At 46.7% G+C, this 12,101-nt stretch overlaps 1 protein-coding gene across 1 annotated transcript in view; it reads left to right on the top strand.

Moving 5' to 3' along the window:
- Positions 1 to 12,101, top strand: part of LOC122558738 (dynein axonemal heavy chain 5-like) — a 269,744-nt gene that overhangs the window by 94,777 nt on the left and 162,866 nt on the right. Inside the window, exons 25-28 of the mRNA XM_087996146.1 lie at positions 2,558 to 2,793; positions 7,650 to 7,868; positions 9,487 to 9,549; positions 10,418 to 10,656. Of these exons, the coding sequence (XP_087852272.1) occupies positions 2,558 to 2,793; positions 7,650 to 7,868; positions 9,487 to 9,549; positions 10,418 to 10,656 (757 nt within the window). The remainder of the gene's footprint in view (positions 1 to 2,557; positions 2,794 to 7,649; positions 7,869 to 9,486; positions 9,550 to 10,417; positions 10,657 to 12,101) is intronic.

Below are 12,101 nucleotides of genomic sequence, written 5' to 3'. Positions count from 1 at the left end.
CCATCTGTGTGTTACTGTTTATGTGTGGAGTCCAAGTTGCTTTGGCACTTTTTATTTATATATTGTAGAAAGTGTTAGGTGAGGATCCAATATTCTTTCTGACTTATAGCTGACCAGGAACCACTTGCACTCTTAATCAGTGTCCTGGGTGTGTGTTGAAACATTTGCATGTTGCAACTCAATTTGTTTGGCAACATTATGAAGAACCTGCTTGGCCATCAAATTTTGTAGCTGGACATGAGCCCAGAGTTTCTATTCATTGGTAGGGACACCAACTTTTCCATTCCTGCTTAGACAATTTACAGCTTATAAGTTTGAATGGTATGATATGCAGGAATTGAATTGAGTTTGAATTGAGTTGAATTTATTATCACGTGTACCGAGGCACAGTGAAAAACTTTGTCATGTGAGCAGTGCAGTCAGATCACATAGTTAATTAGCATAGATCAATAAATAATAGGTAAACAGTGGCAAAAACAAAAACACAGGCAAATGCTGAAGAGTTTGTCGGTCCATTCAGTATTCTAACAACAGGAGGGTAGAAACTGTTTCAAAACTGGCTGGTGCGTGGGTTCAGGCTTCTGTACCTTCTCCCCAGTGGTAGAGGTTGTAAGGGTGCCAGGATGGGATAGACCTTTGAGAATGCTGACGGCCTTTCCTTGACAGCAACCCTGAATTCTAAAAATGCGAGATTGGCCTTTGTGATGTCCGGGCTGAGTTCAGCACTCTCTTTAACCGTCTTCAATCTTGAATGGTACAGTTGCCATACCAGGTAGTGATACATCCAGACAGAATGCTCTCGATGGCGCAGCTATAAAAGTTGACAAGGGTATTCACCGTCATGCCAAATTTCCTCAGCTGCCTGAGGAAGAAGAGACATTGTTGGGCCTTTGAAACCAGTGCATCCCCATGAAGAGTCCAACAAAGCTTGTTGTTGATGATCACTCCTAGGAGCTTGACACTCTTCACTCGTTCCACCTCTGTGCTGTTAGGAAATTGTGAAAGGTAAAATTTGATGGGTGCATGCCATCATCTTTGATGGTTTCCATTGGTTATGGCTCTGTTTCTACCATTCCAAATGATGATGACCACCTCCATGGGAATACAGGTTTATAGCCAATACTCTACCATCAAAGTAGGTTCTGCTGCAATTGTGCACCACTTTGCCCTGCCAGAAAAGGGCATGTGTGTTGGTTCGTGTGATGGGATCTGTGTGAAGTGACTTTCTGAGTTCAATAGCTGACAGTCTGTGCAAGCTGAGAAATGGGTCTTAGGTTTGTAGCAGTGTTACATGTGTGAGGAAAACAATGAATGAGAGATATGATTCTTAGATAGCAAAGGTTGTTGATTGATGATCAAAGTAAGAAGACAGTGAATTGAACAATGTGTGAGGCTTATGGTGCATTGCAATGTTATTTGAAATTTAATTTACTCACATTGATTAAGCAAGTGAGGACACTGAGCTTCTTTTGGCACTGCGTCCAGATCCTTGGGGCTACACTGTTAGTGACAGCTTCGCTGCTAATGGCTTCAGATCATTTGTCTTAATGATCTTCAGGTCCCCTATGAATGCAGGGTCTCTCTCCTCCTGTTTATCTCCTACATCTCCTTCAGTTCTGCATCCAAGAGCTTTGAAGCATACCCTCTGTCCTATTGTGGCATTATTCAATGTTCACATTGCTCAGCACTCAGATGCTTCCAGCACTGGCTGTAACATAATATGTCTCCCCTTTAAAAGATGCAGGTGGACATAAAGTATTTCAAGCTAGATTTATGTGGTGCAAGCTTTTCATACAGCTACCAGGCTAAGGCATGCAACCACTCAGCAATGTGTTTGAAACCTGTTCTTGGGGAACATACAATTTTGCTGCCAGAAGCTTAACGTAGAAGTATAAAAATAATGTGGAGATACCAGTGTTGGACTGGGGTGGACAAAGTTAAAAATCACACAACGCCAGGTTATAGTCCAACAGGTTTATTAGGAAGTACTAGCTTTCAGAGTGCTGCTCCTTTGTCAGGTAGCTAGTGGAGCAGGATCATTAGGACACAGAATTTATAGCAAAAGATCTTTTCACATAAATTGTGTGTCTTACAATCCTGCTCCACCTGACGAAAGAGCAGTGCTCTGAAAGCTAGTACATCCAAATAAACCTGTTGGACTATAACCTGGCGTTGTGTGATTTTTACCTATAAAAATAATGACAGAACATATGACTTTAAAGTGAATCAATAATAATGCCTCTGTGACCTAGTCCAATGATCCCCTTTTCGTCTCACACTGCTTAACCTGGAGAGTGCATACAGTCTGACACACCATGCTAAACACCATAGGACATTGGCTACAAGACCACAATGACATTCATAGTATTTATAGAAACCTATCTCATTGACTTTTCTGTGGTGTTTGAACCCTGCCATGTCTTTGGAAATACCATGACGATCCATTGCTTGTGGCCGTGGACATATCGCATATGGTGATCCCTCTGCTGTAAGTATTTAGAGATTCTGTAATAATCAAATTTTGTTACTTTATTGGTATGTATATTTACTTAAACAGATGATTTGAAGTTAGCCTTGGCTGAAGAAAGTAGAGCCTGGATGATTGGATATTCTCATCACTGCAATGAAAAATATAAAACAAATCTGGATAATATAGTGGGCTTTGTAGAAGAGACTTCAAAGAAGCTAAATCGCTCAGTGAATGATATGGATGATATAAGAATTATCACGGGTTCTTTAAAAGATATCCGGGAGAAACAGATTGACATCGATTTACAGATTGGACCCATTGAGGTAGGTGTACATTCAACCTTTGTTTGAAGAGCTCATCAGAATCGTATTTCTTCTCAGTAGTTTTAAGTAATGATCCAAAAAGGTTGCAAACTTCTCAATGCCATCTAGACTTTTCACCCCCTGGAGTAAATGCCCTGGCCTAACTCGCTGGGTGAAATCTCTATGAAAGTGAGTTGTTCTGAGAGAGTATTTATGTGAAAGAAAATTTGCAAGTTTGAACCAGTTCCTTGTGACTGTAGTGTCCATAACATTTATCTACCCATATTTCTGACAGCAGGGATTGTTCTAAGGCAGGTGCTAATGGACTGTGGGCAATTTTGTTTATAGTTTACCCATATTTATGCTTGATCTTCAGTTGTTTTATGCTAATATTGGTCAAGAAAGTTTAGAAAGTGTTCTGCATTCTGTGGCTTTCCTCCTTTTGATGAAGACAGAATTAGACTGTATTTTCAAACTCTATTAGAATTAGCTTTATTGTCAAATGTACTCATGAGTACAGAGAAAAGTTTACAAGTCGCCACCATACAGTGCCATCTTACGTACAAATGTACTTAGATACAGATTCTTAGGAAGAAAATCAGAAAGTAAAGAAATAAAAAGTCCAGCATTACAGACCTTGGTGCTCTCTTAGGTATAAAAGTACAAAATCATAGGAAACAATTATAAAAATAAAGAAATGAAAAGTCCAGAACAACAGCCTTTCCAACTCAGTCCATGCCAGTACCTAACCTCCAGACCACGCTGAGCTTTACCTTGATGGTCTCAAGGCCAGGAGAAAGTCTTGGATTCACCTTGAGTCCAGGAGTCTGCGCTGAGGCTGGGAGTTTGTGCTGAGTCCGGGAGTCCGCGCTGAGGCCAGGAGTCTGCACTGAGGTCAGGAGTCTGCGCTGAGGCCAGGAGTCTGCGCTAAGGCCGGGAGTCTGTGCTGAGGCTGGAGTACGCGCTGAGGCCATGAGTCTGCACTGAGGCCAGGAGTCTGCACTGAGGCCAGGAGTCTGCTCTGAGGCCAGGAGTCTGAACTGAGGCCAGGAGTCTGCACTGAGGCCAGGAGTCTGCACTGAGGCCAGGAGTCTGCACTGAGGCCAGGAGTCTGCGCTGAGGCCAGGATTCCGCGCAGAGGCCAAGAGTCCGCGCTAAGGCCAGGAGTCCGTGCTGAGGCCGGGGGTCTGCACTGAGACTGGGAGTCTGCGCTGAGGCCGGGAGTACGCGCTGAGGCTGGGAGTTGCACTGAGGCCGGGAATCCGCACTGAGGTTGGGAGTCTGCGATGAGGCCTGGAGTACGCGCTGAGGCTGGGAGTCTGCGATGAGGCCGGGAGTCTGCGATGAGGCCGGGAGTCTGCGATGAGGCCTGGAGTACGCGCTGAGGCTGGGAGTCTGCGATGAGGCCGGGAGTCTGCGATGAGGCCGGGTCTGCGCTGAGGCCGGGAGTCTGCGCTGAGGCCGGAAGTCTGCGATGAGGCCGGGAGTCTACGATGAGACCGTGAGTCTGCGATGAGGCCTGCATTCTGCGCTGAGGCCGGGAGTCTGCGATGAGGCCTGGAGTCTGCGATGAGGCCTGGAGTCTGCGATGAGGCCTGGAGTCTGCGATGAGGCCGGGAGTCTGCGATGAGGCCTGGAGTCTGCGATGAGGCCTGGAGTCTGCGCTGAGGCTGGGAGTCTGCGCTGAGGCCGAGAGTCCGCGCTGAGGTTGGGAGTCCACACTGAGGCCTGGAGTCTGCGCTGAGGCCGGGAGTCTGCGCTGAGGCCGGAAGTCTGCGATGAGGCCGGGAGTCTACAATGAGACCGTGAGTCTGCGATGATGCCTGGAGTCTGCGATGAGGCCTGGAGTCTACGATGAGGCCTGGAGTCTGCGCTGAGGCCGGGAGCCTGTGATGAGGCCGGGAGTCCACACTGAGGCTGGGAGTCTGTGATGAGGCCAGGAGTCCGCGCTGAGGCTGGGAGTCTGTGATGAGGTCGGGAGTCCACACTGAGGCTGGGAGTCTGTGATGAGGCCAGGAGTCTGTGATGAGGCCGGGAGTCCGCGCTGAGGCCGGGAGTCTGTGATGAGGCCGGGTGTCCGCGCTGAGGCCGGGAGTCTGTGATGAGGCCGGGAGTCCGCGCTGAGGCCGGGAGTGTGTGATGAGGCCGGGAGTCCGCGCTGAGGCTGGGAGTCTGTGATGAGGCCGGGAGTCTGTGATGAGGCCGGGAGTCCGCGCTGAGGCTGGGAGTCTGTGCTGAGGCCAGGAGTCCGCACTGAGGCCGGGAGTCTGTGATGAGGCCAGGAGTCCGCACTGAGGCCGGGAGTCTGTGATGAGGCCGGGAGTCTGTGCTGAGGCCGGGAATCTGTGATGAGGCCGGGAGTCCGCGCTGAGGCTGTGAGTCTGTGATGAGGCCGGGAGTCCGCGCTGAGGCTGGGAGTCTGTGATGAGGCTGGGAGTCTGTAATGAGGCCAGGAGTCCGCGCTGAGGCTAGGAGTCTGTGATGAGGCCAGGAGTCCGCGCTGAGGCCGGGAGTCTGTGATGAGGCCGGGAGTCTGTGATGAGGCCGGGAGTCCGCGCTGAGGCTGGGAGTCTGTGATGAGGCCAGGAGTCCGCGCTGAGGCTGGGAGTGTGTGATGAGGCCTGGAGTACGCGCTGAGGCTGGGAGTCTGTGATGAGGCTGGGAGTCCTCACTGAGGCTGGGAGTCTGTGATGAGGCCGGGAGTCCGCGCTGAGGCTGGGAGTGTGTGATGAGGCCGGGAGTCTGTGATGAGGCCGGGAGTCTGTGATGAGGCCGGGATTCCGTGCTGAGGCTGGGAGTCTGTGATGAGGCCAGGAGTCCGCGCTGAGGCTGGGAATCTGTGATGAGGCCGGGAGTCTGTGTTGAGGCCGGGAGTCTGTGATGAGGCCGGGAGTCCACACTGAGGCCTGGAGTCCGCGCTGAGACTGGGAGACTGTGATGAGGCCAGGAGTCCGCACTGAGGCCGGGAGTCTGTGATGAGGCCAGGAGTCCGCGCTGAGGCCGGGAGTCTGTGATGAGGCCAGGGGTCCGCGCTGAGGCCGGGAGTCTGTAATGAGGCCGGGAGTCCGCGCTGAGGCTGGGAGTCTGTGATGAGGCTGGGAGTCCTCACTGAGGCCGGGAGTCTGTGATGAGGCCGGGAGTCCGCGCTGAGGCCAGGAGTCTGTGATGAGGCCGGGAGTCCGCGCTGAGGCTGGGAGTCTGTGATGAGGCCGGGAGTCCGCGCTGAGGCTGGGAGTCCCTGCTGAGGCCGGGAGTCTGTGATGAGGCCGGGAGTCCGCGCTGAGGCTGGGAGTCTGTGATGAGGCTGGGAGTCCTCACTGAGGCTGGGAGTCTGTGATGTGGCCAGGAGTCTGTGATGAGGCCGGGAGTCTGTGATGAGGCCGGGAGTCCGCGCTGAGGCTGGGAGTCTGTGATGAGGCTGGGAGTCTGTGATGAGGCTGGGAGTCCTCACTGAGGCCGGGAGTCTATAATGAGGCTGGGAGTCCGTGCTGAGGCCGGGAGTCCACGCTGAGGCCGGGAGTCCACGCTGAGGCTGGGCGTCTGCGCTGAGGCCGGGAGTCTGTGATGACGCCTGGTGTCCGCGCTGAGGCCGGGAGTCTGTGATGAGGCCGGGAGTCCGCGCTGAGGCCGGGAGTGTGTGATGAGGCCGGGAGTCCGCGCTGAGGCTGGGAGTCTGTGATGAGGCTGGGAGTCTGTGATGAGGCCGGGAGTCTGTGATGAGGCCGGGAGTCCGCGCTGAGGCTGGGAGTCTGTGATGAGGCCAGGAGTCCGCACTGAGGCCGGGAGTCTGTGATGAGGCCAGGAGTCCGCACTGAGGCCGGGATTCTGTGATGAGGCCGGGAGTCTGTGCTGAGGCCGGGAATCTGTGATGAGGCCGGGAGTCCGCGCTGAGGCTGTGAGTCTGTGATGAGGCCGGGAGTCCGCGCTGAGGCTGGGAGTCTGTGATGAGGCCGGGAGTCTGTGATGAGGCCGGGAGTCCGCGCTGAGGCTGGGAGTCTGTGATGAGGCCAGGAGTCCGCGCTGAGGCCGGGAGTCTGTGATGAGGCCGGGAGTCTGTGATGAGGCCGGGAGTCCGCGCTGAGGCTGGGAGTCTGTGATGAGGCTGGGAGTCCTCACTGAGGCCGGGAGTCTATGATGAGGCTGGGAGTCCGTGCTGAGGCCGGGAGTCCGCGCTGAGGACGGGAGTCCACGCTGAGGCTGGGCGTCTGCGCTGAGGCCGGGAGTCTGTGATGAAGCCGGGAGTCCGCGCTGAGGTTGGGAGTCTGTGATGAGGCTGGGAGTCCTCACTGAGGCTGGGAGTCTGTGATGAGGCCGGGAGTCCGCGCTGAGGCTGGGAGTCTGTGATGAGGCTGGGAGTCCTCACTGAGGCCGGGAGTCTGTGATGAGGCCGGGAGTCCTCGCTGAGGCTGGGAGTCCGCGCTGAGGCCGGGAGTCTGTGATGAGGCCGAGAGTCCGCGCTGAGGCTGGGAGTCTGTGATGAGGCTGGGAGTCTGTGATGAGGCCGGGAGTCCGCGCTGAGGCCGGGAGTCTGTGATGAGGCTGGCAGTCCTCACTGAGGCCAGGATTCTATGATGAGGCCAGGAGTCCGCGCTGAGGCTGGAAGTCTGTGATGAGGCTGGGATTCCGCGCTGAGGCCGGGAGTCTGCGCTGTGGCTGGGAGTCCGTGCTTAGGCAGAAAATGGTTGGATACTGCATTTTTTCAATTCGACTTTGAATATACATAAGTCATGTTTGCTTTAACAAGTTTACCATTGATGTTCTGCAGTAAAATGTGGGGGCAAATCTGAAAGAGCTATACATGCCACTAAGGACGCTAAGGCCATTTTCGAAGGAAATAAATCTTTTCGTTTATTGGCTTTTATTTTAAAATAATGCAGGAATTCTATACCTTGTTGAATAAATATGAGATCCAAGTAGTTAAAGAAGACTCTGACAGAGTGGATACATTGCGTTACACATGGGAAAAGCTCCTTTTACGTGGAATGGAAATTCAAAATCATCTCATTTCTTTGCAACCTTCATTTCGTACGGAACTGATCACCAATGTTAAAACATTTATGGGAGATGCAAATAAATTTTGTTGCGACTATGAGAAGGTAATATTAACATTTCATTATAAAGTTCCACAGGCTATATATCTGATCATTACTTGACATCTTCTCAGTTATAAAACATTAAAGAGAAATAATTAATTACTAAATTACTGAACTGGCTTTCTTCATTCATGCATAATTAAAAATGAATTGATTTAAATGTGCTAATGATTTATTTTTGATCATGAGGCTCTGTGTGTGTACCATGAAGCTTTGCTGCAAAGGTCAAAGTAACAAGAAATGATTTTATAACTATGCTTGTCCCTCATTTCATTGCCAAAAATGATGTAGAATAAAGACTGATCACATTTTCTATCAAGGTCTCTATCTGATGCCATTTTTGCTGACTGCAGGGCCAGTCAGTTCCAATAGTCCCATTGTAGCGTGAATTTGGGGCATATTGAGTATCAGTTGATGCTGGCATAAAGTGAATCAATTAAAGAAGCATCCTGAGTAAGGCTCACCAAAGTCGGTGCCATTATAATGGAAGAGAATGGATGCAAAATTTCACAAACAATTTTTAATTATTGCCCACAGGAAGGACAGTATGTTTACAGAATGCAATTTGATTTTACATATGACACTGGAGCCTCTGCATTATTATCTCTCCATCTTGAAGTATTAAAATCAGCATACAAGCTGGGAAAAGTCACCTGCTATCCCAATGCATAGGGCAGCAATTGAATTAATAAAACAGAAGACAGGGGAAAAGTTATAACAAAGATAATACAACTGAAATGTGCAAAAGATATAAACGGCTTCTGCCTTAACTTGATGGATAAATACACCCATTGTGAAACAAAACCAAAAGATCTTGGGTCTTAGATTTGGTTAATACTGATCTTTGGTGTGTTGGCAGTAGGAGATCCATATAGTTTCTCTATTCCTGGGTTAAAAGGAATGTGAGTTATTTGTGATAATTACAGTTGAAAATTACAATTGTATGGACATGGGATTCAAGAGTGAATAATCAAATAGTCTCAAAACTCCACATTGACAGTTTTAATTTTTTACATCTGTTATTATTTAAGGATTGCAATCATGAAATTATTCATATGACCAGAAAGTTAAAATACATTGCACTTTCTGAGAACGTTAGTGCAGAAACTTTGTGAAGATTGCACTTTCCTTATTGCTTCTTTTGAAAGGATGGAACACTGTCCTTATACAAGGACAATCAAGCAGTAGTAAAATAATCTTACAGAGAGGATTTGACCAATTTTTATATTGTGTTGTCCCCAAAAATCAGTAAGGTGCCATCCGGCACTAACATCATCAAAATGTTCTTGGTAACTGTTTGCATCTTATTTACGCATAACAAGGACTATAACAATGTGTGCTCATCTCATGCAGGTTGAAAATCCAGCAGAGGAGAAAATGCCAGAAAAGGTGGAGATGTACATGCAGATCCCTGGCATTCTGCAGTCAGTTCACTGGTTTCCCACTGAAGTTAAAGTGGGAGTTTAATGGAACTCCTAATAAAACTTGCGACTACAGCTTTTTGTACAGTATAATTTGTTTATTTTACAAATTGTTTAAGATCTGCCAGGATAATTTCACTGTTTTGTACATTTCTTTTTCTATTGCAAAGCCAAATACTCTCTTCTATCCTTTGTATCAGGGAGGCCCCATGCAGCCTGGACTGTCTCCACAAGAAGCAAATGACCAATTGGTTATCTATCAGGTGCAGTGACCATGGAACTTGTTTGTGCTTTACTAATTATTTAGAGGAGAGGCATGTCTTTTTGTTTTTAGTCATGTTATTGTATAAATATCTTCTTCATTTTTAACTCAAGCAGAATTTGGGGAAGGTGATAATTTCAAAATCAATAATTTTAACCATGACATTAAAAAATAGTATATACTCTCATGATGAATCTTCTCAACAGATAGTAGGTCACTTAACTGGTATAACGTTCAAGTAGAATGCCCAATATTTGATCAAAGTGGCAAACTGTCATTATAGAAAGTCTGATGAGAGTTAACCTCTGTGTATCCAGTTCTGTCATTACTCCTGACCCAGGTGAAAGAGAAGCAGAGTGAATTAATTAAGTAGTTATTTAGTGGATTCTAACCATGTCAGTCTATTCAGGTAACTTAATGTTTGTCAAAAGGCATAGATGAATCTGAATTTGAGTAATGTGTTGGATTAACTGTTCTTCAAGAGGGTGGAAGTGCCATTCCTTTCAAACTCACTTTATGAAAGATCGTTGTACTTAATGTTTTAATGTCTGTAAAGGTGTGAGAAATTTTTTTAAAACATACAAATTAACTAAAATACAAACTGAAACTATTAGATAGCTTTCTTTTTACAAGGCGTTTGTTTTCCCAACATCAGACTTTAAACCACATTTTACAATGTAAAGACTTTCACATTGTAAGGTCTGTATGTGTTTTTGTGTTGCTGTTGGCTTGCAGATTTCAAAGGGAAATAGAAGTTATTTGCAAGACTAGACTTATGAACACAGTCTAACTGTGGGAGCTTTGTTGTGGTGATCTAAGCTGTATAGATCACATGTTTTATTAGATAATGTTCTGTCTAATCATTACAGAATCGTTTTGACAATCTCTATCGCAAATACATCACCTACACGAGTGGTGAGGAACTCTTTGGACTGCCAGTTACACAGTGTCCTCAGTTGTTGGAGATAAAGAAGGAGCTGAACCTTTTACAGAAACTTTATAGTCTCTACAATAATGTTATCAACACAGTGAATGGTTACTTCGATATTCTCTGGTCTGAGGTGAACATAGAAAAGATAAATAGTGAGCTTTTGGATTTTCAAAACAGGTTTGTTAGCTGTGTGTATTTTCTTGAGCTCTTATCTGATTTTACACAAACCAGGAAATTTCATATTTTGTGATAAAATATGCGTGAAAAAATAGTGACAGTTTTTAAAAAAATAATTGAGAAAACTTTGTACCAGAACTTACTTATTCATTTTTCAGCTTGTTTGCTGGGCTTCAGGTTTATGGACATATATTAGAAGTTAGGCAATACCAACTAAGATTAGATTAAATTAGATTCCCTACAGTGTGGGAACAGGCCCTTCGGCTCAATAAGTCCACACCAACCCTCGGAAGATTAACCCACCCAGACCCAGTTCCCTCTGACTAATGCACCTATCACTATGGGCAATTTAGCATGGCCAATTCACCTGTTCTGCACATCTTTGGACTGTGGGAGGAAACCGAAGCTCCCAGAGGAAACCCACACAGAATCTATAAATCCATGTCATCGACCCGAGAAATATTTTGCAAAACTGATTTTCATATCATACAACACAAAACCCATTTATTGATCATTTTGGCAAGATATATCGTTAATTTATCGCTGGTACTGGTGTCCAATTAGCAATGTTTCACAACAAATAATTTATAGTCATTTCACAATGAAATCTTTAAAGTCAAGAGAACATGAAAGATGAAGAATATCATTTAGAGAGGGAGCGAGAGAGCGCGAGCGCGAGAGAAGCAGGCTTCTTCCCTGAAGGGCAGAAGTTCTTTTCTATTGCCTGTTAGTCTGCATAGTAAAGAGTTTGGCTGAGAAAATATGACATAATTCCAGTGTACTACACACCTAATGCTAATAGCTGGATCATGCAAATTGGTTCATCAACCTCAGTTGTTCATTATCGGTGAACTGCGGTCATCAGTCTTAGCCTCAAACTTCAGAAGTAGCTCAACAGTCACCAAGGGTTTGCAATGTCAAGACGATGGGGCTGGGTGGCAGTGTGGAACCAATCAGAAATGGTGGAAGCAGTGATTGATGGGTTTAATTCGAATGAACAGAAATGTTCTTCCTCATTACATAATGAAGCAAATTTTAAAACATTAAACCTAGCCTTTTGCACGCAATCCTGCGCAGTCCATTTAAGATACGTTTACTTTGGCTGCTGAGCACCTGAAGAACTTTTTTATTATGAATACAGGGATGTGGACATCTCTGGCAAGGCCATTGTTGCAATATTGTTTTTTTTTGCATATTAACAACTAAGTACAAATTACATTGTTATGAAAAACATTCTTACAGTAGCTATGAGAAGGACCTGGATGGTAGGTCTCAGTGCTTCAAGATCCTATGCTCTCTTTTACCAAATCCACTACACACATTGTCATGGTGCATAGTGCTTAAGACAAAATAACCCTTCCAAACATTTACACCATCATGCAATGTGTTTCTAGCACAGACCGAGCGTGGCATAACACCTGATACCAAACCTGAAGGCTCTCAAT

Source organism: Chiloscyllium plagiosum, unplaced genomic scaffold (genome assembly GCF_037043375.1).
Source record: "Chiloscyllium plagiosum isolate Xiang-an unplaced genomic scaffold, Cpla_swu_hap1 HiC_scaffold_17, whole genome shotgun sequence".
NCBI classification, from domain to species: Eukaryota; Metazoa; Chordata; class Chondrichthyes; order Orectolobiformes; family Hemiscylliidae; genus Chiloscyllium; species Chiloscyllium plagiosum.
This window is presented reverse-complemented; position numbering and strand designations above follow the sequence as displayed.